The sequence below is a fragment of the Vigna unguiculata genome, chromosome 10 (genome assembly GCF_004118075.2).
Source record: "Vigna unguiculata cultivar IT97K-499-35 chromosome 10, ASM411807v1, whole genome shotgun sequence".
In the NCBI taxonomy this organism is placed as follows: domain Eukaryota; kingdom Viridiplantae; phylum Streptophyta; class Magnoliopsida; order Fabales; family Fabaceae; genus Vigna; species Vigna unguiculata.
In genome coordinates, this window is record NC_040288.1 from 34718429 (window position 1) to 34745732 (window position 27304).

Below are 27304 nucleotides of genomic sequence, written 5' to 3' on the forward strand. Positions count from 1 at the left end.
AAAATTAATAACTCCTGAATGATTAGTTTCCTTTACTTTTAAGTAGATTCTTAATATTGATCTTCCCTTATCCAACTTCAAAGCCTAAAACAGCTTTATCTACATAAAACAAGAGTTTGATCAACAATTAGAACATGATTTTATGATCTCTACCAGATAAATGATATGTCTAGAGCGTAAAAAAGCCACATATAAGAGGAAAACATAATACTTCAAAAAAAAAAAAAGAATAAAAATGAACTTACTCAAAAGGAGATTATTCCGTCCAAAATATTCTTTAATTCCTCAATTTTGTTGTGATATAATTTGATTTTGAAAAATAATAAAAGATTGATGGTGAAAATTGAAATAGAAAGAAGAGTAGAGTAAGAGATGGAGGAACGAAGAAGAGAGAAAACAAATAAAAAAGTAAAAGAAATTATAATAAAAAAATGTTATTTTTAAATTTTAAAAAAGTTTTTTTAAAATAAATTAATATAAATAATATAAAAATATATTTTTAAAATATATAAAAAAAAGGTTGGAGGAGTGTGGTCCTCTGTCAAAGCAAAGTTCCGCCACTGCCGTGGCCGAACCGTTTCAATTTTTTAGTTCACCAACTTCATAAAATTATCCGTTAAAAATGTATGTGAATGTTGTAAACATGAATCTATAATCTATATTTAAATTGAAATTAGTTTTTTAAGTAGTTTATATAATCTTCTTTACTTCATGTCTTCCATCAATGAAATAACCCTTTCTACATAATTATTCTTGCACAGCTTCTACTAAACTGTTGCATGGCACATTTTCTCAAAAGTTTTCATGCCCTCATCAACTTTCTTTTATAAACATTACCTATGTGACAACAGAGGACTCAAAAGTGAACTTTAATAACAGTTGAGTACATAGAGAATCATTATGATCACATCAAGATAAAATTAACAGCAAATGAATCCAGGCACATTTTTTACCAGCATAAGCACACATATACTAATAAACCACACTCAATATTTAGTGATACAGCCTTCAATCAATATTCATGACCGTTCATCACTTTTAATCCCACACATTACATATACAAGAAATAATGTCTTTCATCTTCAACTAGGTACAACAACACTTTTTTTTTTAATTTTTTTTTTAAAACACAATCACACCTTATAAAATAGTGACACATTCTACTTCAACTAGGTAGAACAACACAATTTTTTTTTAATTTTTTTTAAACATTCATACCTAATAAAATAGTGCCACATTTATCTTCAACTAGGTATAACAACACTTTTTTTTTTCATTTTTTTAAAACACAATCACACGTAATAAAATCGGGTACACATTGATCTTCATCCATTCTTCAGGCCTTCAATCTTTTCTTCATTACCGCAATATTGGAGTCGGCAACTAGAGGCTCAACCTACACGAATTATAAAGTAATTACTATACTTTCATAAGCGATTTTAAAAAGTTAGGAATTTAATTATAGAACAATTAAAGTAGCAATAAGTGAATTTCATGCTATTCATTAGTCTCATAACTAAAACATGACAAAGAAATATTCACTTAAATAGATATCAATAAAACATAAAAAGACACTGATATAAAATTACTTACCTAATCTTACGTAACCATCATGTTATGCTGTGATATTGAACTCCCCTTCGCGTACACAGAGCAAATGATATATAGTATCACTCACCATAAAAAAGTTACCAATTTTAGTAGCATCAGTTAATGTTGATTTACCATGTTCACTGTCTCTATGAGTATCTGAACTATTGAAGAACTGAGATGATGGCACTAGAAGCATTGGGAGCCTATTTAAAACCAAAGAATATATACAAATTAATTTTAAGGACGATCTCACAAACACATTACGCTAAAATTAATGTTCTCAATTCAATGCACGAATAACTAGCTTTGTTTATGGCTTTGATATTGAACTCCCCTTCGCGGATTAGTTGAATTATAGTTTTGCAAGGAAAAAAGATAATAGCCTACTTATAAATTCTCTTGAAAGAAAATGTCTAGTATTTTTAATAAAAATAATGAATGATAGCACTTGATAAAGAGAAATTAAGAAGAGTGCTACAAATTAGCAGGGCCCTATACTCCTAATTCTATGGAACAAAGATCAAGACGAAAAAGTATACGTACCTCTTCTTCGGAAGTTCTGTGTAAAGCAGAATTAAGATGAGTTATTTTTCGAGGTCTCGCATATTCTGAATAATACCACGGATTATCTATTTTGTTGAATGCACTGAAAGTTTTCATGGAGCTGCACTTGATGACGTGGACTTCCTCCAAGGATGGAAAATTTAAAGTAAAATTGCCATCGTAAAAGCACCTTAGCTCATCTAATTTTTCAAGATACAAATCTTGGAGCTGCTCAAATTTTATTTCTACCTTCTCATCAGATTCCTCCCCCTCCTTTGATATTATCTCTTCAATTGATTTACATTCTTTTATCTTCATACTTTTTAGTTCACCCAAACTTTTTGCCGTTGAAGATGTGAACAAATATGGCAGGCTGTTGCAACTTTGTACCTTCAAATACATGAGTTGCGGAAATATTATCTCATCCTCCTTGGATTCCTCTCCAACAATTGCCTTCAATCCCTCACAGTCGTCCACGACTAGATCTTTAAGTTTCACAAGATCTTTGGCTGCTGATGCTGGAAACACACTTGTAAGGCCTTTACATTCCTTAACATATACTTCTTTTAGATGATGCATGATTAGAATTCCAGGAGGATCTTCACTCCAAATATTCTCCAGGTTTGGTAAGTTGGATAAAGTCAATTTCTTCGGAGGAAGAGTAACTAATGTGTCTTTTGTCGCACGTTTGAGATTAAATATGGTTTTCACGTAATCACATTTTCGAACTTCCAATGTCTCCAATTTTGGTAATAAAGGAAGTAAATGGAAGGGTAGCACTGCATCTGATAAAAACTGACAGTTTTTCACAGTCAAGGTGACCAACTTACTAAAACATAAGTCAGGTATATACAATGGGTCATGCCATATCTCTGGTAATTTTGGTCTACTTTTGAGTTTAAGTTCTTGAAGTTTTGAAATCTGCACGTGCAAGCAATAATTAAAAATATGAAACCAATTATTTACAAGAGTCAACGATATCTTCTAAATTAGTACTCTATAAATATGAAATACTCACTATTTGCAAGTTTCAGGACTTGTAAAAACTAGTTAAGAATTAAGGTTTACAATTTTATTTAGTTGTCCTAACATAAAAATTGTTGGTTCAACATTTACGGTAGGTTTAAAAATGTTCCTTTCCTTTCATTTTCATACTTTATGTGACAAATAATTCATTGTGTGAATTTTGTAACAAAAGTTAAGCTCGCTGAGGAATGATAATCAGTAAATTCATTTTAATTGTTGACTAAATAATGATTGTAATTCGACTTTAAATTATAGATATAGTGTGTAAAATTTAATTAGAAGTTATAGAAATTTTTTGTAATAATTAAAATTACATCCATTTTTTTTTTCTGTCACCTAGACTTGCAGTATGCTACACTTCTAGTAGTTGAAAAAATATGAAGACTAATCCAATCATGACTATTATTTTGAAGAATTGTTTCGTAAGATTACATTTTTATATATATTTTCTGTAGCCTACACTTGGCTATTGTTAATAGTTTAAGTATGATATTCTTGTGAATATATATTTTCAAGAATTGTTAAATAAGTTATAATATATTTTCAGCTTTTTTTCCTAAGCCGTCTTGCATGTATTAACAAATTCTATAAATATATGTCCATACATATCGAAATGGGTTCTAATTAAGATGCTGTATTTATAATAACAACAAGAATCATGACAATGCTCAATAACAGAAATTAAACACATACCTTTCTCCCAAATTCCTTCCGCGTAGTAGAGTTGAGATCAGTGTCCAGTGAAATAACTTCTCCGTATTCAATTCTCACTTGAGTCAACTTGTCTGCTTTTAGCGTACTTGGACATAAAGTTACCATATCATTGCAATGTGTTACTGATAATTCTTCCAAGGATGGGAAACTTAAATTCCCTCTATAGAACCTTCTCAGATTCGGTAAACTAGCAAGTTCTAAACAACTGAGCTGTGAAAATATTATCTCATCCTCCTCATCATCTGATTTCTCCCCACACAATATTTCTTCAATGGATTTACACTGTTTTATCTCCATTCTTTCAAGTCGACCCAAACTTTTGGCTGTTGAGGATGTGAACAAATATGACAAGCCATCACAATTTTCTACTTTTAAACATCTCAGATTTGTGAAAGACACTGTGCATGTTGCCAAGTTTTCCAAACTTGAACATGTAATGACTTCAAAAGTTTCTAGATTACTGACAAAGAGCTCAGTCCATGGGTTTTCTAACCCGATGAAAACGAGCTTTTCAAGGCACTCCAAGCGTAATTCTTTGAGCTGTAATAGAAGTTCACTATTATTAGGTCTTTGATGGCAGAAAATCAGCTTGAAGGAACTACTCCACACCATAAGCTTCTCTACATTTGGCAACTGTTGTAGAAATCCATACTCCGGAAATTCATCACACTCATTATCAAAGGACAGACCGAGAACTTTTAAGTTGTGTAAAAGGTTTGTCTGAAATTCTCCGTCCACAATCATCTTTAATTCATTTTTACCCACTGTCAGATCCTCTACGTTGGGTATAATTAGCTACAATGAGAAACCAATAACCATGCAAAAGCAGATTAGCACGGTCATATATATTCAGCTCTGTATATAAAATTGAAACTGTGAACTTTCATGCTAACTACATAAGCCTGATAATCAGTGAAAAACTAAACATTTGAATATAACATAAAAATAGGTGTGAACAAGTCCATTTAAAAGAAATAACGTTTATTTAAAAAAATAAAAAAAGATGAACTACCCAGCCCAGTTAGCTGTTTATAAGGAGGTATCGTATGTACTTACAACAGTTTTGATTTAAAATTAATTTTTAGATGAAAAATTGATGAATGAGATTAATAGTGGTTCCTATGCGAAGAAAATATAATGAAAAATCTTTCAGTGGATGGTAGGAGATTGTTTATCAAGATTTAAGCACTTTTTGACACATGATAATTTCAATGCATGTACAAGAATATATGTAAGTGTCTTGGAAAAGAATACCCAAACCTCAGATGTCGCTATTGCTTCATTAATGCAATAGATAGTATTATGGTTGAAGTTGGGCAAATCGCATAGTGTGAATGATGTGACAGTGGGGAACGTAAGCTTAGGATTTGTTACTTCTGGATGGGCTGGATTAGGCTCTGTAACTATTTCATCAGTATCTTCATTCCAAATGGTTTCCAGATTCGGCAGCTTCCGTAAAACTAATTTCTTGAGAGAAGTGGTTGTGTCTTGTGTTGTACATTTGACATCAAATATGGTTTTGACGGAATCACAGTTTTGAACTTCCAATGTTTCCAATTTGGGTAATAAAGGAAGTAAAGTGAAAGGTAGCACTGCATCTGATGAAATGTTGCATTCATTCACAATCAATTTCTTCAAGTTAGTGAAACAAAAGTCAGGTATCTGCAGTGCGAGAGACCACATCTCTTGTAGGTCTGCCCTATCTCTGAATTCAAGACTCTTATACCATGATGCTCTCTTTCGAAATCAGCACATGTAAATGAATAAATGAAAATATGAAACCAAGAATTCAGACTTTACAGTTTTGCTACAGATAACCAACTTTACTTATAACTAATTACTCACAAATACACACATCAATTTTAATACTTTTTCTTTTCATACTACATTTTTACTACACAATTCTATTTCCAGACTTTGAGAATTGGTAAAATTTCTGTTACATTATTTAAATTATATTTAATTATCGTAAAATTGAAAACGGCTTCCACATTCATCTTTCGTTAAAAAATATAATTTCCTTTGGCAATTAAGTACATATAGAAGTTAATTCTAAAAAAATATCTAACTATATATTAATTTAAAAATTCAACTTCATACTAATAAAAGCTTGATGAATGACACTAAATTCAAATATAAGGATGTAATTACATCTTCAGTTAATTTTAGTTTGATTTTACTTTTCTGACCCATTAAGTTACGCTTGACATGCCATTTTAACTATTTTCTATTTTTTTTCTCTAGTATTTTGTGAAACAATTAATAATATCCAGGAAAAAAATATTAATAACTTAATTGTAGAACTTTTTAAATGTTACAAGTGACATTTTTTATGTCAGTTTTTAACCTTTTATATTCATATCTATTTATCTCTCAAACATTTATTAAGTTTACTTTTCACTTTAAAATAAGTTATGAATTTATTATTTTTATTTTTTTACATTAGAAAAAATTACCATTTTTAACATATTTCTAAATAAGATATTGATAAAATAACAAATTTTTATTTTTATTATTATACTTTTATATTATTTATAGTCGTTATTTTATTATTTGTAGAATATACTTAAAATCCAATATTATTATCGATTATAGTTGACTTATTTTATTATCATTTTTTTAATTTTTTTTTCCATTACAGACGGTTCACTTTATCTCTATTTTTACTTTGTTTCAAATATAATATCTGTTTAAAAATGTGTCATTTTTACATTATCTTAAATTTGAATATAAATATTATAGTAGAAGAGTAATAAGAAATATTCATTATGATAAATACATAGCAATTGAAAACAAAATAAATATAATTAAAATAATTTAATTAAAAAATTATAAGGATTTAAAATTAATTAAAAATTGAAATTAAAAATAAATATAAAACAATTCAATAACTTGACAGTAATGAAAGCCTTATTTAGTAATTTTGACCTTATTTAAGAAAATACAAGTGATTTAACATTCTACATCGTTTCAATTTGGATAAACTTCTCTGAAAAAAATTTTACTCGAAAACATATTCTATTTTATTTTTGTCTTTCTTACTCTTACTAATAAGTTTGACAATGCAAGAAGAAAGTCAAAGTCTTAAAATATGAATATTGAGCAATACCCAATTAAAAAGTTATTTCTTGTGGATGCGTGCTACCGGATAGAATACTCAATTTCCATGGTATGAGGTAGTCAGACATGTGTTATAAATGTTTAAGTTTAATAAAAGAATATTAAACGCGTACCTCTTTCAAAAATCTCTTCCTCGTAACAGAGTTGAGATCAATAGCTTCAGACAACTTGCCTGACACTACAGTACATAAACTCATCAGTTGGGAGCAACCTCTTACTGAAAATTCCTCTAAGGATGGGAAACTTAAACTCCCTCCGTAGAACCTTCTCAGATTTTTTAAATCTTCAAGATTCAAACAACTGAGTTTCGGAAATATTATCTCATCCTCATCTGATTCCTCCTTATTAGACACTACCTCTTTAATTGATTCACAACCTTTTATTTCCATTCTTTTCAGTTGAAGCAAACTTTTGGCTGTTGAAGATGAGAACAAATGTGACAACCTTTTGCAATTTTCTACTTTCAAACATGTCAGATTGGAGAAACACACTCCGCATAGTACCAAGCTTTTTAAACTCTCACAACTGATGACTTCAAAGGTTTCCAAGTTTCTGACAAATGAATCAGTCCAAGAGTTCTCTAGCCCAATAGAAACTAACTTTCTAAGGGACTCCAACCGTAATACTTTCAGATGCTGTAACACATTATTAGGACTTTCACAACTGAACATCTCCTTGAAGGAACCATCACAAACCACAAGTTTCTCTATATTCCGAACCTCTTCTAGAATTTTACATCCAAATACATCCGAACCAAAACAGAGAGTAAGAGCTTTTAAGCTGTCTAAGACCTTTCTCTCCAATTCTCCTCGCAAAATCATCTTCATTCCATTTTCCCCTACTGACATCCACTGTAACAACCAACAAATAAACAAGCAAAAGGAGGTTATGATAACTATAGAGCCATCTCTTTTGTAAATAACCTTTCATGCCGAAAGATTCCTAATAAGTTATAATTGGTGACAAATTTGTACGTGAAATTTTCATATTTTAATTTTCACACTATTTCGTACTACTCATGGAACAATGACAAACAATTAAAGAAACTGTTAATTTACAGTCCAAGAGGAAGTGATAAAACAGTAGTGCATACCTTTTCAGTACCGACTTCATTCTCGGTATGCGATTCAAGATCTGTAAAAATGTCAGTATACGGTGAGCTGTAGTAAAAATACTTGAAGTTGGGCAAACCCTCAAGTTCCAATGATCTCACAAAGGGACATGTAAGCTCTAGCTTTGTTCTTGGATCCTCTGCAAAAATAGTCATCAATCCTTTACAGTCTTTCACTTCTAGATTTTCAAGTTTCAGAATATATTTGTCTTTTGATGCTGGAAACACACTTGTAAGGCCTTCACATTCCTCAACACAAACTTCTTGTAAATGGTGCAGGCTAAGAATTACTTGAGGATCTTCATTCCAAACAATCTTTAGATTTGGCAGCTTGGATAAAACCAATTTCTTCAGCGAAAAAGGGAGGGTTTGTCCCACAGATATCACATCTCTGTCCTGTGTTGAACATTTGACATCAAAAATGGCTTTGACAGAATCACTGTTTCGAACTTGTAACGTTTCCAAATTAGTTAAAAAAGGAAGCAAACTAAAAGGTAGCAGTACATCTTCCACTGCTAGTCGTGGTGGAAACACACTTGAAAGGGTTTTACATTCTTCAACGTATACTTCTCGTAAATTGGACATACTTATAATTTCACGTGGATCTTCATTCCAAACATTCTTCAGATTTGGCAACTTGGATAAAACCAATTTCTTCAGAGAAAAAGGGAGGGTTTGTCCCACAGATATCACATCTCTGTCCTGTGTTGAACATTTGACATCAAAAATGGCTTTGACAGAATCACTGTTTCGAACTTGTAACGTTTCCAAATTAGTTAAAAAAGGAAGCAAACTAAAAGGTAGCAGTACATCTTCCACTGCTAGTCGTGGTGGAAACACACTTGAAAGGGTTTTACATTCCTCAACGTATACTTCTCGTAAATTGGACATACTTATAATTCCACGTGGATCTTCATTCCAGACATTCTTCAGATTTGGCAGCTTTGATACAATTAATTTCTTCAGAAGGGTTTGTCCCATATATGCCACCTCTCTGTCTTGTGTTGTACATTTGACATCAAAGATGGTTTTGACAGAATCCAAGTTTCGAACTTCCAACGTTTCCAGATTAGTTAAAAAAGGAAGTAAATTGAATGGTAGCAGTACATCTGATAAAACCTTGCAACCATCCAGAGTTAGAGATTCTAAGAGACCGAAGTAGGAGTTTGGAATGGACCGTGAGCCAAGACATAACTCTTCTATATCTCCCTCACTCAAATCTCTCAAATTTGATGTACTCTCCTGCAAAAGAAATTAGATTTAGATTTTCATTTTCGTCCAAATTATTTGAACTTTTAACTTTTGGGAATACATCTTTCGTGATTACGAAAATGACTATAGAAAACATGAAAATAGGAAAGAAAAGAAAGCAAATCATAAAGTAAAATAACAACGAGGAGTTACAAAATTAAGATTATAGAAAGCATCATACTGTCTAGAACAAAGAATATGTTTTTTTATTGATTAACAGGTAACCTTTTTATGAAAAGAGATTGAAGGACCAATTTCATTTGTAGGTATGATGATAAGATTTGCAATAAAAATGTTTAAAATGAGGTAGGAGAATGCTAACACCTAATGTTATTACAGGACCTTCCAAACTAATTCAATAAGTTTGTCAAGTAGGTTCTGGAATTATCTTAAAGTCTTAGAGCTTATTAGTAAATTTCCAAGCTTAACTTGAAGTTTTATGACACAAAACTCTTAAAATACAATGGAAACCTCTTGTTTTAGTCATGAAGTAAAAAGGTCTTTAGGTGGAGTATTCCATGTGTAAGTCCTTGTTTTACGCTCTATTTGTTTCCAGCAACGGAAAGTGAACAAGCGCGGATTTGAGTTCAAAGTTCGAAAATCAATAATCATTTACACGAACAACAATGTAAGTCTTTTATCGAAAACTTTCATGATGCGACGATTTAGTCTTTGTTCTTTTGAACGCATCTACCGTTCAAAAGGAACGAAAATTGAGCCATAAAGGATGAACACCATATTCTCTTTAAGATGATGCAAGAAAATGAGAGGGGTGATGATGGAACAATAAGATTGTTAAAAAATTTCATCTTATTATTATTAAAGAAATTATAAGATAATGGATAAATAATTACCACTTTATCTTCGTTGTATTTACTTTTTACTTTTTCCTATCCTCTTCATCATTTTTTTCACATGTCCATATGCTATCCTTTCTTCTTTACGTGAACAGTAAAACGTAATAGGCTGCTGGGAACTGATGCATCAAATTTTTAGACAATTTAGTTTATTAATATTTACCAATTTTATTTTTTTAACAAATTAATATATGTAATTTTAGTTTTAATTTATTAAAAAAATTACATAAAAAATTTATTATTAATAAACATCTAAAAATCTAAAAATTAAGAATATATAAACAATATATAATTGTATAAAATTTAAAGAAAAGAAAATAATTTTTTTAAAATCCTTTACCTATATTATTAACAAACACAATCAAATTAAAAAAATATGTTCATATCAAATAAACCGAAAATTTTATACTTAAAAGACTACTATTAAAAAAACATAAATAAATTATTTCCCATATAAACATTAAATTATTTTCCATTAAATTGTTTATAAATATATCTTTTATTATTTCAGACAATTAATAAAAATTAAATAAATTATTCTAAATTATTTATATAACATTTTATATTACTTTTAACATTATAAATATTTGATAATCTTATTTTTTTATCTTCTAAAAGTTTTTTTAATATGTCACATCACTCAGTTCAATTATAAACTTTCACAAATTTTATTCGCTAATCCATTCTAAAATCACTTCCTAATCCTTTAGAAAGAACAACATCAACTTGACCCTCTAATCCTTCCTATCTCTTCCTTTCCCTCCCTTCTAATCTTTCTTCTAAAAAGAACATAACCTTAAACGATAACAATGATTTCTAAATCTTTCCGTACTTTTCTTTTGAATTACAAAATCTTTTTCTGAATCCAAACACCATCCCACTCACATCCAAATCCACTCAAATTCACTCTTCCAAATTCATCCTCCCATTCAAACAAAACCTTAGTGGTGAAGGATAAAGATCTTTAGGTAGAGTATACCACGTGAAAATCCTCTCCATGATGGATGGAGAGGCACCTATTTATATTCGTTTAACTATAACGGTGGGGTCTGGCTCCTATTTTTTCACTCCTAATTACATTGTGATTGTTTCTTTCCCAAAGTGATGGTGTGAATGAGATATAGTTAATGGTCTAGGTTATATCATTTATATTTATTAATTATCACGAGTTGTTATTGTTCTGGTCAAGAAACACGGCTAACGATTACTCAAAAGCATTTAAAAGTGATCTCCTTTTTTTTCCTCTTCCAAATTACCATTTTATTTTTTTTCTTCAAAACTCCCGACTTACTATCACTCCTAAAATTCTAAAAACCTCTGGTTTACCTCCATAAAACATTCATTGATTTCTCTGATCTATTATTCGACCCCTAGCTTACTCCTTTATTATTATTATCAAATCTACCGACACTTCCCTATCAGCCAATCAACATTTTTCCGACCTCTAGATCCATGTTAAGCCTATCTTTCAATCGACATTTTTCATATCCCTCATTGAGTATTGAGCCTATCGAGTCAATTGATATTTTTCATATCTCCAAATCGATATTAGACCTATCCGTCTAATCAACATTTTTCCTATCTCCAAATCGATATTGGACATATCAGTCCAATCGACATATTTCCTATCTCCAAGTTAGTATTGGACTTATCGATCCAATCGATATTGAGACTACCACCACACAATCCCCTTAATCGTAGTATCGTATAACGTAAAGCTAAAAGTCATTTAAAATAAATCTAATTAATTATTGACACGACCAACATTTAGCTTATTGACTTAATCAACATAGGACCTAGCACGAGGAAACCCTAAACTTACCATCACAGAGTCCCATTAGCCTTTAGTGTCTCAAACCTAAGGTTAAAAGAAACAAGTATAAATCTCATTTAAATCTAATGTCACATTCACACTTGGACCATTTAGAATAATACTTGATAATCTTTTAGGATGATATTTGATCATCACAATTAGATACACAATTAAGTATCTTATACCATAATTATTATCTTATAATTGATTATTCAGGTAATTATTTATTGTTATATGTGATAAAGTCTCATAACATGCGGTTTATTATTTCTAATGCACACGTTATCAGTTACTAATATCTTGATATTAACGATGTGATATATGATAACTTGTAATAAATAAGGTTAATAACAAGAATATACTTATCGTAGAAAGATTCACTTATAGTCAATCTTAAATTACATCAACACCCTCGATTCCATGTGATACTTGAATTTTAGTAAGAAAGAATCTATTTATATTAATTGTAAAAGATATTTAAATTACATTTCTAATAACTTATTGTAGAACAGAAATTTAATCAATTTAATCATCTGATTTCTTTATATTATTTTAGTGAGAATGTATATCAAATTTCATATAGTTTAAATTTTATAGATATGTTATCAAATAATGAATATTTAGATATTATGTGATACCTTAAAATTAAGTTACATAATAAAATTTTCAATGATATCAAAATTTTATTTAATTGATATAATTAGTAAAATAAAATTCGGATCTATTAAATTGACATTTTGTGAAAAATTATAAAATGTGTAATTTGTCTGACTGTTATACAAGTATAAACGGATTTTGTCCATATATGTATATTAATCATATATTTACTTTTTCAGTGGATGAGTGAAAGCATAAAATTGGATAAAACAAGAGCATATATCTTTGTTTATGTATTGTCATTCTTATATCTTTGTTTATCCACGTAGTGGCACTGTTATTTAAATAACCATTTTTTGTCTCAATAGTATTTTTTTTTTTCCGTTAATGAAGGTATTAATATAAAGAGATATAGATTTTATAAAAGAAATGAATAAGAGTAAGAATAGATAGTGTGCATAAGCATAAATATATAAAAAGTAATTTAGAATGGTGTGAGAATGAATGACCTGTTGTTTGGAGCAGTGGATAGAGTATTCAAGGGATGGCAAATACTTCAGCTCCAATGTGGTGAGAGAAGGAAACGCAGAGTGTTGTGTTGTTCCTTCTTCTCCTTCTTCAACTTTTTCATCCTTCTTAAATATCTCTGTCAATTCCGCACACTCTTCTACCTCAAGCACTTGAAGTCTGGTGAGATCTCTGGTGGCCAAGGATGCTGGAAACAAACTTTTAAGACGCTCACAGTCTATAACTTTCATTTCCTCTAGCGCTTGAAGGCCCATAATTCCCTCCGGATCCTTCTCCCATACATGCTCCAGTTTTCCTAGATTAGCTAAAATCAATGTTTTCAGACGGAATATTGGGGAAGCTTTTGTTATCACCCTGTTCTCATCATTGATACTGAATATGACCTCTGCATTCCTGCAACTGACTACTTGTAGTTCTTCCAAATTGTGAAAGCAAGAAAGCAAATGAGATGGAATTACATGCACTACACTATCACATCTCCATACTGTCAAGCTTTTCAAATATCCAAAGCTGTTTTGCTGCACCCAACCACTGGCTTGCCATAGTTGCGCGATACTATCATCTTTAAGGAACAGATCCTCAGTATATGTGAAACTGAGCTGTAAATCAGACAAATTATTAAATTACTTCTCTACCTTTCAAATATAATATACTTTTTTTATCCCCACAAACTTAAACAAAAAACAAAATTACATTTTTCAATTTAAAACTTTTATACTATAGCCGCCGTACCTTTAATAATTTATTTTTAAATTATCACTTTAAAATAACTAAAAATATATGTTTTCATTCATAATATATTTTTTAGTACTAATAACAGTACAAATGGTATATAAATTAAAATTATCAAATTACTATGTAAATATTTTGTTGATTTTAATTAAATTTAATATACTCATTACTCTAACATAACTATTAATATGAAATAAAATAAATAGTAATACTATTTTTCTTTTAAATTTTTAGACAAGTATAATGTAATACTACAAATTTACTAAAATAGTTATATATCCAAAAATAAGTTTATTTATTTAAAAGTACTCATAGCGATAACAATGAAAATATATATAAGTAAAGTTATTAAAAGTGTTATATTACAATTATTTTTAGAATTTTTTAATTGTTTTAAATTTAAATTTAAAAATACTAACTAATTAATTAGCGTGCCAAATTGTGTTACTTTTATTTAAAAAACACAAATTTTAATGTATAAAATCTATTAATTTATACTTATAATGAAGATTTTTTTGTGTCATTTTTTTACTTTTATCTTTAAAATTATTGTTTTATTTAAATTTAACTATTTTTTTTTAATTTTTAAACATTTTTTATTTAATTAATTTTTTAAATTAAATAAATAAAAACCATCTATTAAATAAATAAAAAATATTTATAACTAAATTATAAAAAAATTATTTATTTTTATGATTATAACTTTATTTTTTTTGTTATCAGAACATTTTCACTAGTTAATTATAATGGAAATTTTGTAACCGTGTTGTGAAAATCACTTAGTATATGTGAAAATACGACACGTTGTTCAGGGCGTATTTTTGTTTAAATGGAAACTAGGAGACTGACCCGTGCGTACGCACGGGTTGTATTTTTTTTTATTTTATATATTAAGTAGTAAAATATTATGTAATGAAATATCATGAAAATTATGTTATATTGTTGTAAATGTTGTTATTAAAGTAATGAAGTAGTAAGTAGTAAATCTAAATGATGTAATAATAATTTCAGTTTTAAGTATAATAAATAAAATTGATATTAAATATAGTGCAGTTAAATAATTTTACGAAATAATTATAAAATTGATATTGTACATTTTTTGTCCTGTCCTCGTCCTCATACCCGTCAAAATACTACGTAATATAAAAAATTTATCTTTTTTACTCTATTATTATTATTATTATTATTTCATTTGAAGAACTATTTTGTTTCACTAAAACAATTTTCGTTATTTTCAAAGCATTGGTTATGTTCATATTTAAAAAGTTTTTTTACATCTCTAAAGCATTTTTCATTTTATCATATCCTTGATTATATAGTTGTTTTCCTTAGTGTGATTTCATTCAATGGTCTCTCAAATTGTTTCTAAGACACACATTTGATAATTTTTTAATATTTTTATTTTCATGATGTAAAATATTATTTTTATATATTTTTATATAATTATCTTTTATATTTTAACTCATTATCATACTTTGATTTTGTCACTATAATTGTATAAATAAATTTTATTTACTATAATATAAAATTTTAATGTAATTGTCATGAATTTTCTTTTACCACCCCCACATATATTGAAGTTCAAAAGATACAATATTGTTGGGTATTGGGCTCCCTTCCTATGTGGAGAAAAGATCCAAAATACTGAAAGCCCTAATACATAGAGGGAGAGGTAGAGGAAAAATTTTGTTCACGTTTTTCATAGAGCTGTCGCCGTAAATTCGGCACTGCGGGTTCGTTCACCGTTGGATCGCACTGAAAGTTTTACAGAAGGTTCGGGACTCATTGCTCTTCATTCTGACCGGTTGGATCGTTGATACGAGATCTGAGTTGGGAGATATTAGTTTCGCACTGCAGCAGTGATTTTTAGAGGTTTTCCTTTCTTGTTCTTCTCTATTTGAAAGCTTTGTTGCTTTGTTATTTGGTTGGGTGTTGGCACTAATATGTGCTATTGATTCTTTTGTACTCTTGTTGATCATAGTGAAGCTATTTCTTTGGTCTGGACGACTCGTGGTTTTTACCCTTGATTTGAGGGGTTTTCCACGTTAAAAATCTTGGTGCCTTTATTTGTGCTTTTGGTGATTTATTATTGCTGCTCTTTAATTGTTGCTCCTCATAGATTCTTGCAAGTTAGGGGAAATTATATCAGCTGCATTCTTTGGTATATTGTTTGTGTTATTGTTTTCCCCATCAAATATTTATGTTAAAAATTTATTATTATTAGTTTAATATTTGTTCTTTGCATTATTTCGGTCAAGTAATTTATTATAACTATTATTAGTATATAAAAAATAGATCCATTAGAATTTAAAAAATAAAATTGAAGTAAAGATACATTTAACATATATTTTAATCTGAATATTTTAATCTTTGCAAATTTAACAGAAGTTTTGGTTCTCATGAATTTTATTTTGTTTTCTAATTTAAAATATATACAATTATAACCTAATTTCTTTATAAATATTTGATATTGGAGAAACAACCATCCTCTTAATATTGAATATTTGATAATATTATGTTTCCTTTGTCATAATTTTTTATTATTTTATAATAATTAATTAATTAATATTAAAACAGTAAGAAAGTTGGTATCGGTATGAGTACAAGTATATACCCGTTACCTTGTGAGCATGAAGATGAGACAAAAGTTTGACACTCGTTGGGTTGGGTATGGGGATAGATGAATTTTTTCCATGGGGATCAGTATGGGAAACTTGTCTCTGCCTCATCTTGTTGCCATTCCCATATTAAAATAATAAAATATTGAAAGTATTATGTAATGAAATATTATGAAAATTAAGTTATATTGTTGTAAATGTTGTTATTAAAGTAAGGTTAAAATACCTTTTTGATCCCAATTTTCGTCAAGTTTTTTTAAATAAGTCCTAATTTTGGTTTTGTGTTCAAATAGGTCTCAATTTTCGTCAATTTTGTTCAATTGGGTCATTTTTTGCTAACACCGTTTAAATCATTAACGGCCATGAACAATGACTGCCACGTGTCACTTCGTGGTTTGTTAGTCATTGTTCATGGCCGTTAATGATTTAAACGGTGTTAGCAAAAAATGACCTAATTGAACAAAATTGACGAAAATTGGGACCTATTTAAACACAAAACCAAAATTAGGACTTATTTGATAAAACTTGACGAAAATTGGGACCAAAAAGGTATTTTAACCTTAAAGTAATTAGTATATCTAAGTGATGCAATAATAATTTCATTTTTAAATATAATAAATAAAATTGATATCACAATATAATATAATTAATTAATTTTACGAAATAATTATAATAGTCTTCTGTGCATATATATTTTTTATTTTAATTGTTTTTAAAATAATAATATAATTGTTATTATATTTATTTAACCATTAAAAATACTAATAATAATATTATATAAATTACAAATTATAAATTATAAAAATTTTAAAAGATTAAAATTCTATTTAATAAAAATATTTAGTATAACAATGTTTTCTATAATTAAAAAACACACACTTATAATAATAACACAATTATGAATAATAATAATAATAATAATAATAATAATAATAATAATAATAATAATAATAATAATAATAATAATAAATAATAATAATGATACTAATAATAATAATATTTATGCTATAAATATTAATATTAATGCTAACACTAAGACTAATGTCAACTATAATAATCTATAATTATATATAAAGATATACATTAACAACAAAACAAATAAAAATGACAAGTAATTGAAATACGATCCCGTAGTAAATTAATTTAAAATGTATGTCTAACTATAATAATAATAATAATAATATCATTATAAAAATATATTGTAGTGATAAAATAATAATAATACAATAACTACATATGTAAAGAGATATACATTTGTTGTGTCCTCTTTTGTTTATACAATTTTATCCTCTTAATTATTATTTGTTAAATTAAAATAATTATTCATAATAAAAATTATTTTTCCATTTTATCATTTTAATAATTTTAGAAACTATATTTTTAATTCAAATAATTGCACAAATATAAAAATAAAATGAACAACAAAACAAAGAAAAAGTGCAAGTAATTGAGATATGATCATGTAGTAAATAAATGTAAAATGTGTGTTTAACTATAATAATAATAATAATAATAATAATAATAATAATAATAATAATGATAATAATAGTAACAATAATAATAATAATAATACTAAAATAATATCTTGTAGTGATAAAAATGGTAATAATACTATTAATAATAATAATTATTATTATTATTATACAACTACATATATAAAGAGATAAACAACTTTGGTTTCCTTTTTTGTTTTTTCAATTTTATCCTCTAAATTGTTATATTTTAAACTTAAATAATTATTTAAAAAAAAATTATTTTCAGTTTTATTATTTCACTAATTTTAGTAACTATTTTTTTGAATTTAAATAATTATTCAAATGTAAAGATAAATAAACAACAAAACAAATAAAAAGGTAAAGTAATTGAAACATGATTCATGGATAGTAAGTAAAAGTAAAATGTGTATGTAACCATAATAATAATAATAATAATAATAATAATAATAATAATAATAATAATAATAATAATAATAATAATAATAACTATTATAATAATTATAGTTCTAACTAATAATAATAGTAGTAATAATAATAATAGTAGTAGTAGTAATATAATAATAGAAATAATTGTAGTTAATAATGACAATAATAATACTTATAGTTGGTAGTAATATTGGTCATAATAATTATAGTTGATAACAGCAATTATAGTTAACAATAATAATAATAATAATAATAATAATAATAATAATAATAATAATTAGAGCTGATAATAATAATAATAATAATAATAATAATAATAATAATAATTAGAGTTATAATTGATAATAATAACAATAATATAAAAATAAAATAATAAATATCATGAAAATTAGGTTATATTGTTGTAAATGTTATTATTAATGAAATGAAGTGTAAATTCAGTCTTAAATATAATAAATAAAATTAATATCACAATATGGTGCAGTTAATTAATTTTACAAAATAATTATAATAATATATGACCCGTGCACATTTTTTTTATTTATTTCAAATCTGTTTAGAATAACAATATTATTGTTATTATATTTATTTAACCATTAAAAATAATAATAATAATAATAATATAAATTATAAATTATAAAATTTTTAAAAGATTAAAAATCTATTTAGCAAAAGAATTTAGTATAATAACATTTTTTTATAATTGAAAAAAGAACTTATACTAATAACATCACTATAAATAATAATAATTATAATAATAATAATAATAATAATAATAATAATAATAATGATACTAATAATAATAAACAAATGATAATAATAATAATTTTTATGCTATAAATATTAATGTGAATGCAAATAAAGATACTAATAATCTATAATTATATATAAAGATATACATCAGCAATAAAACAATCAAGCAGAAAAACTAATTAAAATATGATCTCGTAGTAAATAAAATTAAGATGTGTCTAACTATAATAATAATAATATCATTATAATAATATCCCGTAGTGATAATAATAATAATATCATTATAATAATATCTCATAGTGATAATAATAATCCACTAACTAAATATATAAATAGTTACACATTTTTTATGTCCTTTTTTGTTTTTACAATTTTATCCTCTTAATTATTATTTATTAAATTTAAATAATTATTCATAATAAAAAATTATTTGTCACTTTTATCATTCTACTAATTTTAGTAACTATTTTTTTTCAATTCAAGAAATACCAAGATATAGAGATAAAATGAATAACAAAACAAATACAAAAAGCAAGTAATTGAAATATGATCCAGTAGTAAATAAAAGTAAAATATGTGTCTAATTATAATAATAATAATAATAATAATAATAATAATATCACTATAATAATATTGTGTAGTGATAAAAAAATAATATTAATACTACTACTACTACTAATAATAATATTAATATTAATACAATTACATATATAAGAGATAAACATATTTGATGTCCTTTTTATTTTATCAATTTTATCCTCTTAATTATTAAATTTTAAATTTAAATAATTATTTATAATAAAAAAATTATTTTTTCAGTTTTATTATTTTACTAATTTTAGTATCTATTTTTTTAAAATTTAAATAATTGTTCAAATGGAAAAGGAAAGATAAATGAATAACAAAATAAATAAAAATGACAAGTAAACGAAACATGATTCCTACATAGTAAGTAAAAGTAAGATGTGTATCTAACAATAGTAATAAAAACAATAATAATAATAATAATAATAATAATAAATATTATAATAATTATAGTTCTTATTGATAATAATAATAATAATAATAATAATAGTAATATAATAATAGAAATAATTATAATTAATAATAATGATAATAATATTTATAGTTGATAGTAATAATGATTATTAATTATAGTTAATAATAATAACCCGTGACGGATTTGACCAATAATTTTGGAGGAGCCAAAATAATTTATAGTAAAAAATTTTGAACTCGTCAAAAATTTATTCGGAATAAAAATCTCCAGTTATTCCTTTTTGAATGTAAATAACCATATTGTGTTCAAGAAATTCATCTTTCATCTTATTCCAAATTTTGTTTTGATAATCTTCGTTGTAGAAAATGAAACATTAGGAGTTAAATAAAATGAATTAGACAATCAATCAAGTAAAATATCTTTAATTTGTTTGTTTTTGTCAAAGATTGACATAATTCAATAATGGTGGACAAATCCTTCAAATTTGAATGGGTTTGAACATCAACAATGACATGTTGGAGTGAAATTTTAAACTAATCATATATTTATCAATATACCTTTTTTTTCAAGTTTAAGACAAAAAAATAATTTATCATAACCTAATAAAAATTGAGACGTAATTACTAACAAAAATATATAATAATAATAATAATATTATATATTACAAATAAGAGTAATAACTTTACCACTAATAATATTAACAATACTAATAGTAATAATATATAATAGTAACATACAATAATAATAATAATAATAATGATAATAATAATAATAACAATTATTATTATTATTATTATAATATTAATATTTGTTATAATTTACTACTATCACTATAAATAATATTTATAATACTAATATTATTAATAATTAGAAATACTAATACTTATAAAAATATTACAAATAATAATATTATTTATAATTAATATTATAGCTGAAATCCTAAATAAATGAAAAAATAAAAATAAATTGACTTTTGTAGGATTTGAACCCAGGTACTTTTGTACCAGAGTTTTAAAATGACGAAAAAAATTAAATTTTTTGACACGTGTCAATAAAAGAAAATGGGTAATGTAGTAATTTTGGTGGTATCTTCTTTTCTTAATATGTAATAGATTATAACATTGGATGCTTTTTCAGAAAATTAATATTAAACTAAATACTTAAAAAAAACAGATCTAATTTAATAAATAGATAAAATGACTAAAAAATATAATCTTAAAAAAAAATCAACATACTTCCATTTAAAGCTTTTATGGGAAAAACATGTATTTGTAATATTCATGTGTTTTTTATTTTTTTCCATATAAGAAAAGTTCATAAAATTAGGAGAAATAATATTAAATAAATGAAAAAGTGAGTACCTTATCATGGAAAACTTTTTGTATGGTGTCATTCAAGTCACCTTCCCACTGCCATTTGGCTTTTTTATCTCCCTCCACACCAAATACTTCTTTCAACTTTGGTGCTATTAATCCTCTTTCACTGAATTTCTCCATTTTCGGACAAGTTCTTACTATCAATATTTCCAGTAATGGAAATTCGAATTCACAGTTCTTGTAACCGCAAAAACTTGTCATGTTCATTAGCCCCACAAGTTCTATAGAAATCAATTTGCTGAATACAATTTTGATCCCTTTGCCTTCTTCACTTCCGTCGTTGCTTACTATTTGCTCTACTTTACGACAGTCGATTACCTTCATGGTCTTAAGTTGAACCATGGTTTTGGCCGTGGAGGATGCCACTAAATTCTTTAATCCATCACATCTCACCAGTTTCAAACATGTCAAGTAATTCAAAGATACAGAGGAAGGACCTAAATTGCTCAAATTGTCGCAATCTTTTAATCTCAAAAGCTCCAGCCTCTCTAGAACTTGGTCTCGTTCAAATCCTATATCCTTTATATTTGAGGAACAAATAAGCAATTGCTTCAACTGTAATACAACTCCCAATCTGTCTTGCTGCCAATTGTTTGTACTTGGCAGTGTCTCTAACGATTCAGAAAAAGAGGAAGTCAATTTTAACTTTTCTAGATTTGGCATTTTGTACAGAAACGGATATAAAAGATCTGGACGCTGGACTGAATTCAAGATAATAAGCTCTTTTAAATTCTGCATTTGGTACTTCGAAAACCAATTTTGAGCTTCCTCGAAGTCAGTTTCCATATACTCCAAGTTAGGGAATACCTACACAATAAAAGTAAATAGTAATAAGAATGAATTAAATGCCTCCAGCACGCCCTCTTCAAATTTGTTTGATTTTAGGCATTTTTAATTATTTTATAGTTTTCTGTGAAGATATGTTTAAAACATTATTTTATAAAACGTTCAGAATTTCAACTTATATTAATTAAAAACTAATGTTGGAGAGTAAAATCAATTATGTGTGTGCATATATATGTAATCATTATTGACTTACAGTAATATGCTTCAATAAAAAAAAATATTAAACAGGAAACACTTGCGTAAATATATAGATTTGACCATAAAGCCTTTACTACAAATTACTTATCATTTTTATACGAAGTACAAACTTCTTATTATTACAATAATAACAAATCAAATATTTTTAATAACACTAAAAATGAAAACTTTAATGAAAATAATAACTAATAATATGAATAAAATTTAAGAATGAAAATAAAGTAGCATTCCTTTATTTCTTTTTAAAACTAAATAATCCTAAAATTCAACTTTTAACTTAATTTATCTTTTATTTTACTCAACCATACACAATCATTAATTTTATTTTGGTTTTCATATATTTTCTTTTGTTTGTAATTTTTTACATATTTTTCATTACATTTCTTTTATTCTCTGGCATATCATAAAAGTTTGATTGAACTTTTTGGTTATGAAACTCGGATAAAGATGGAATTTTGCTTACCGCTTCAGTCGAGAAAACAAACTTTTCATCACTTGTTTCTTGTGGAAATGTTTTAAGCTTCATACACTTGCCCATACTCAATTCCTTCAACTTTGGACACTTTATTGGATGTCTCCCCTTGTAGAATTGCTTCATGTTTGGAAGTTCGTACAATCTCACAAATGTTAGTTCAGGAAACTCTAATGGATCATTGTTAGCTTCTGATGCATCTTTATTTGAAACAATTTCCACCATCCTCTCACAATGCAATATCGACATGCGTTCAAGCTTTGATACATCTTTTACCATAGAAACCGGAAACAAATTCCTTAGTTCATCACACTTACTTACATCTATAGTCCGTAGTTTTTTAAAGTTGAGAATTCCATCTGGATCTTTGCTCCACAATTCCTTCAACTTTGGGAGTTCTTCTAGAAGAATAACTTGCAAATTTGTGTCTATCCCGCCAGATGCATCTATTTCTTGAGAATCATTGATTTCAAAAATCTCTTTCACAGATTTGCACTTAGAAACTTTCAGGTTAATCAAGCTTTCAAACCATCCTTCCATGTGACTCGGAAAAATCTTGTCCAATTCATCGCATTCTTCAATCCTTACGGAAATGAGACTGGAAAAGGAATCAATACCCACTTCAGTTTGCCACATATCTGTTAACCTCTTCATTTTGCTAAGGTGGATTTCCTCCAGCTTAGGGAAGACACAAACCTTCATTTTAATGAAAATAAACCATTATTACATATAAAAGATAAACAAAAAATTATTTATACCAATACATACCTTGTTTGCACTAATTCCTTCAATCTCAAAAATCTTTTTCATTTTCAGACACCCACTTATGACAAGGCTTTTCAACTTCTTCAAACTGCTAGCCATAGGTAATGAACATAGATGGGTCAATTTATCACAATCTTTCACAACTAACTTTATCAAGTTTTGAAAGTAGAAACTTGATAAGTGTTGGTCGCTCCATATCTTACGAATGTTGAGTGAGGATAAATTCAAGTTCTCTAAGTTTGGAACTTCAACCTGTAAACACATACACAATTAATATGTTTACAACAAATGAGCTAATTATTTAAATAGTATGAAAAATATGTATTGTCATACTGGTTCACCAAAAAGAGGAGGCGCATTGTCACTGTGGCAATCTTGTTCAGCAGAAATTTCTGTGTGACTCCTATTTGTAGTTTGAGCCTCTGTCGAATGTGGCCAGCAAGATCTCTCCACTTTGGTATAAAAACAAGTAAATGATGGTAATGATTGGAGTGTCAAAGTTCGTAATTTGAGAAACTCAACCTTACCATAATCCTGTGGTATTTGAAGGATCTCCTTTAAAGATTCACATTCACAAACCTCACCACAATCCGGTGGTATTTGAAGGATCTCCTTTAAAGATTCACATTCACAAACCTCAATCATTTCTAAATTAGCTAGAAATTTCTTCATGTTAGAATTACATTTAAAAATCTCACTTGTTCCTGTGCTAGTAGAAATTTTAATTGCATAAAAGGAGAAGAGGTTTTCCAATCGGTAACACATCTCAACCTTGATGGTTTTTAATTTGGCAAATGATTCAAGTATAATTGGACCGCGACATATCATCTTTAAGTTCATCATGCTGCAGAGGCATAGAGATTCCAAATTGGGAAAAATGTTCACATAATTAGACAAATCTGTTGAATTGACATATTCGACATCATTGTTATTTATGATGCATAAGTGTTTCAAATTCTGAAATCCGTCTATATTCAACTCGTTAACAACTTTTTGAACACATCCCTTTCCCAACAACAAACTTTGTGCTGTTTTAAACAACAATTTTATGCCTTTATGGGAGTGAATATCAGTGTCGTCCTTCACCTGCAATGCCAATACTTTGAGTTCTTCATATTTATTGGGCATCCTAAATTCTCCAACAGAAAACATTTCAAAGTCCCCAATTTCAATCTTGTAATCTTTTAACCCGTCAAAGAATAAGTGATTGGGCAAAATTGAAACACACGGGATGCTTAAGTCCACCACTTTTAACTGATGCAAATTCTTTAGCTCAGAAAGAAATGAATTATGACCTTTGTTTTCCCTTTCTTCCACCAACATTTTGATCAAGCTTTTTCTTATATACAAATCTTCCAAACATGTCAAATTAGAAAAAATATCAGGTGGAATAATCTTCAGTTTGAAACAATCGCTGATGTCTAACATACGCAACTTATCCAAGTATCGTAACTCAACTGGCAAATTTTTAAGTTGAGATCCAGAAAAACTAAGAATTCTTAATTTTTTAAACATTCTCAGTACCGATAAATTGCAATCCAAAGTGCACCGCTCCAAACAAAGCATTCTGAGGTTCAATAGGTCTTTAATTGAATATGGTAAGCTTGACACATGAAAACCAGTCAATATTAAAACTAACAAGTTTTTCATGCTGCTAAAAAATCTCTGAGGTATTTCCAAAGACGGATCAATAGTTTCTATTTGCAAAAATTGAAGTTGAGGACAATTTATGACCTGAGGAAACCCATCTGTAATGTAACTATTGCATATAGAAATAGAAATGCATTTTTCAAGATTTGGCCAATAATCTAGTTTTCCATCTCTAAAAGCAAAAACATTGTGATCCATGAGTGCATTACTTAAAGCATCATCTCGAACCATATAAGACATATGGAAATGAATATTAGGATTTTCGTACGACACCAAACCCAAGTGTTTCAGCTCTTGGAGCGATTCATTTATTTTTTCACGAGCTGCACTAAGGGAAGAGACCCCTTCAAATATACCTAATCCAAAGCAATATTTGACCAAGTCATTAACCAGGGGTAGGTGACCCATTTGAGCACAAAGCAAGTAAATGAACTTGAGTTCCTTATTTTTTGGAATGTCATATTTTTTCTTGTTAGGAGTCTCCGAAGACTTTTGCCATTCAATCAGACCTTGCTTTTTAAATTTGTCCAGTGTAGGTTTGCTTTCTGACTCAATCCAGTTTTTAAATGCCACTGCAAGTGTAACTATTCTCATGGGCAACCCTGTACAATAGTTCTGGATTTCTTCTTTAGGCATAGACATTTTATTACCTCCTCCAATCACCTTCTCAAACAGCATCAAGGCATCATTACCATCTAATTCCTTTAAACAAAAATTTGACTCAACATCAACCTTATCACGAAATACATTCTTATCACGTGAAGAAAGCAAAACTTTGCATCCCTTATAATCACCAAGGAAATTTGTTTTTTTTAGGACTTTTGCGCCAGTACTCTGTGCACCGCCGCTAGTACCCTTTTTGCCGCCTGCAGTTTCCTGGTTACTTAGGCTTAATTCATTCTTCTTTCTTAAGTCATAATCATCATCAACCGGAATCCCTAACCTATTCAAGTCTAATCTTTCATGAAGGTTATCCAAGATTATAAGGATGCTCACATTTTCTATCTTTAACCATCTCCTCAGATAATCAGCTCTTACATTCTCACTTTCCCCCGCTAATGGCAATCCTAACACGTGTGCAATATCTGCCTGAATTGTGAGAGGATTGGGATATTCAGTTACATCTATTTCAGCCACCCTATCAAACAACCCCTCATCTTTAGCTTTATTAGCAATTTTTTTTATTAATGTGCTCTTACCCATCCCTTGTGCTCCATGGAGTCCAATAATTTTCATATTGGGATCTTTAAGTTTTGTCATTATGTCATCCACGATGGATTTTCTACTATCAAATTCAATGTAGCCAGAATAAGACGAAGTGAGATCAAAAGATGTTACATTCTCTGCATGGGAAACTTCGTCATCCTTGGGGCACTCATCTTTTAGCCTCAAAGCCTCCGGTTCCATCTTCTTTGCTTGTCTGCCAAGTTTGTGTCTATAGTAAGGAAATAAATAATATAAACCCCTTGTCTTCTTGTGACCTGCATTATTCATGTACTTCTCAACCCTAATCTCAAATTCACCCACTTCCTCAAACCATTCTTCAACCCTATCTTCAACAATGTCACCCTTTCTTTTAGCTTTATCACGTTGACGATCTAACCTCTCTTTTTCTTCTCCAAGGCGCTTAACTCTCTTATTTAGTTCCTCAAAATATTTTGTGTAACAAAAAATGTAGGTCAACTGATTAATACCATGATCCCGCACAAACTCAATTACTGGATCAACTATTTTCAACACAGTATCCATGCTTCGAACTTCTTTTTCTGGTACCCTCCTCGACTACATCTATTTGCCAACGAAACACATAGTAGAAATA

The 27304-nt window shown here is 27.9% G+C and overlaps 1 protein-coding gene across 2 annotated transcripts in view; it reads right to left on the bottom strand.

Annotated features, from left to right (window-relative positions):
* Window positions 1–848: 848 nt before the first annotated feature.
* Window positions 849–27304, bottom strand: part of LOC114166664 — a 32798-nt gene continuing 6342 nt past the window's right edge. For both annotated transcript variants that reach the window (XM_028051427.1, XM_028051426.1), the window contains exons 4-15: window positions 24169–27273; window positions 23839–24087; window positions 23062–23766; window positions 21540–22361; window positions 13135–13752; window positions 8090–9349; window positions 7110–7847; window positions 5137–5613; window positions 3856–4671; window positions 2137–3057; window positions 1594–1796; window positions 849–1396 (exon numbers count right to left, since the gene is read on the bottom strand). In XM_028051427.1, the coding sequence (XP_027907228.1) occupies window positions 1755–1796; window positions 2137–3057; window positions 3856–4671; window positions 5137–5613; window positions 7110–7847; window positions 8090–9349; window positions 13135–13752; window positions 21540–22361; window positions 23062–23766; window positions 23839–24087; window positions 24169–27234 (9714 nt within the window). In that variant the 5' untranslated portion in view covers window positions 27235–27273 and the 3' untranslated portion in view covers window positions 849–1396; window positions 1594–1754. The remainder of the gene's footprint in view (window positions 1397–1593; window positions 1797–2136; window positions 3058–3855; window positions 4672–5136; window positions 5614–7109; window positions 7848–8089; window positions 9350–13134; window positions 13753–21539; window positions 22362–23061; window positions 23767–23838; window positions 24088–24168; window positions 27274–27304) is intronic.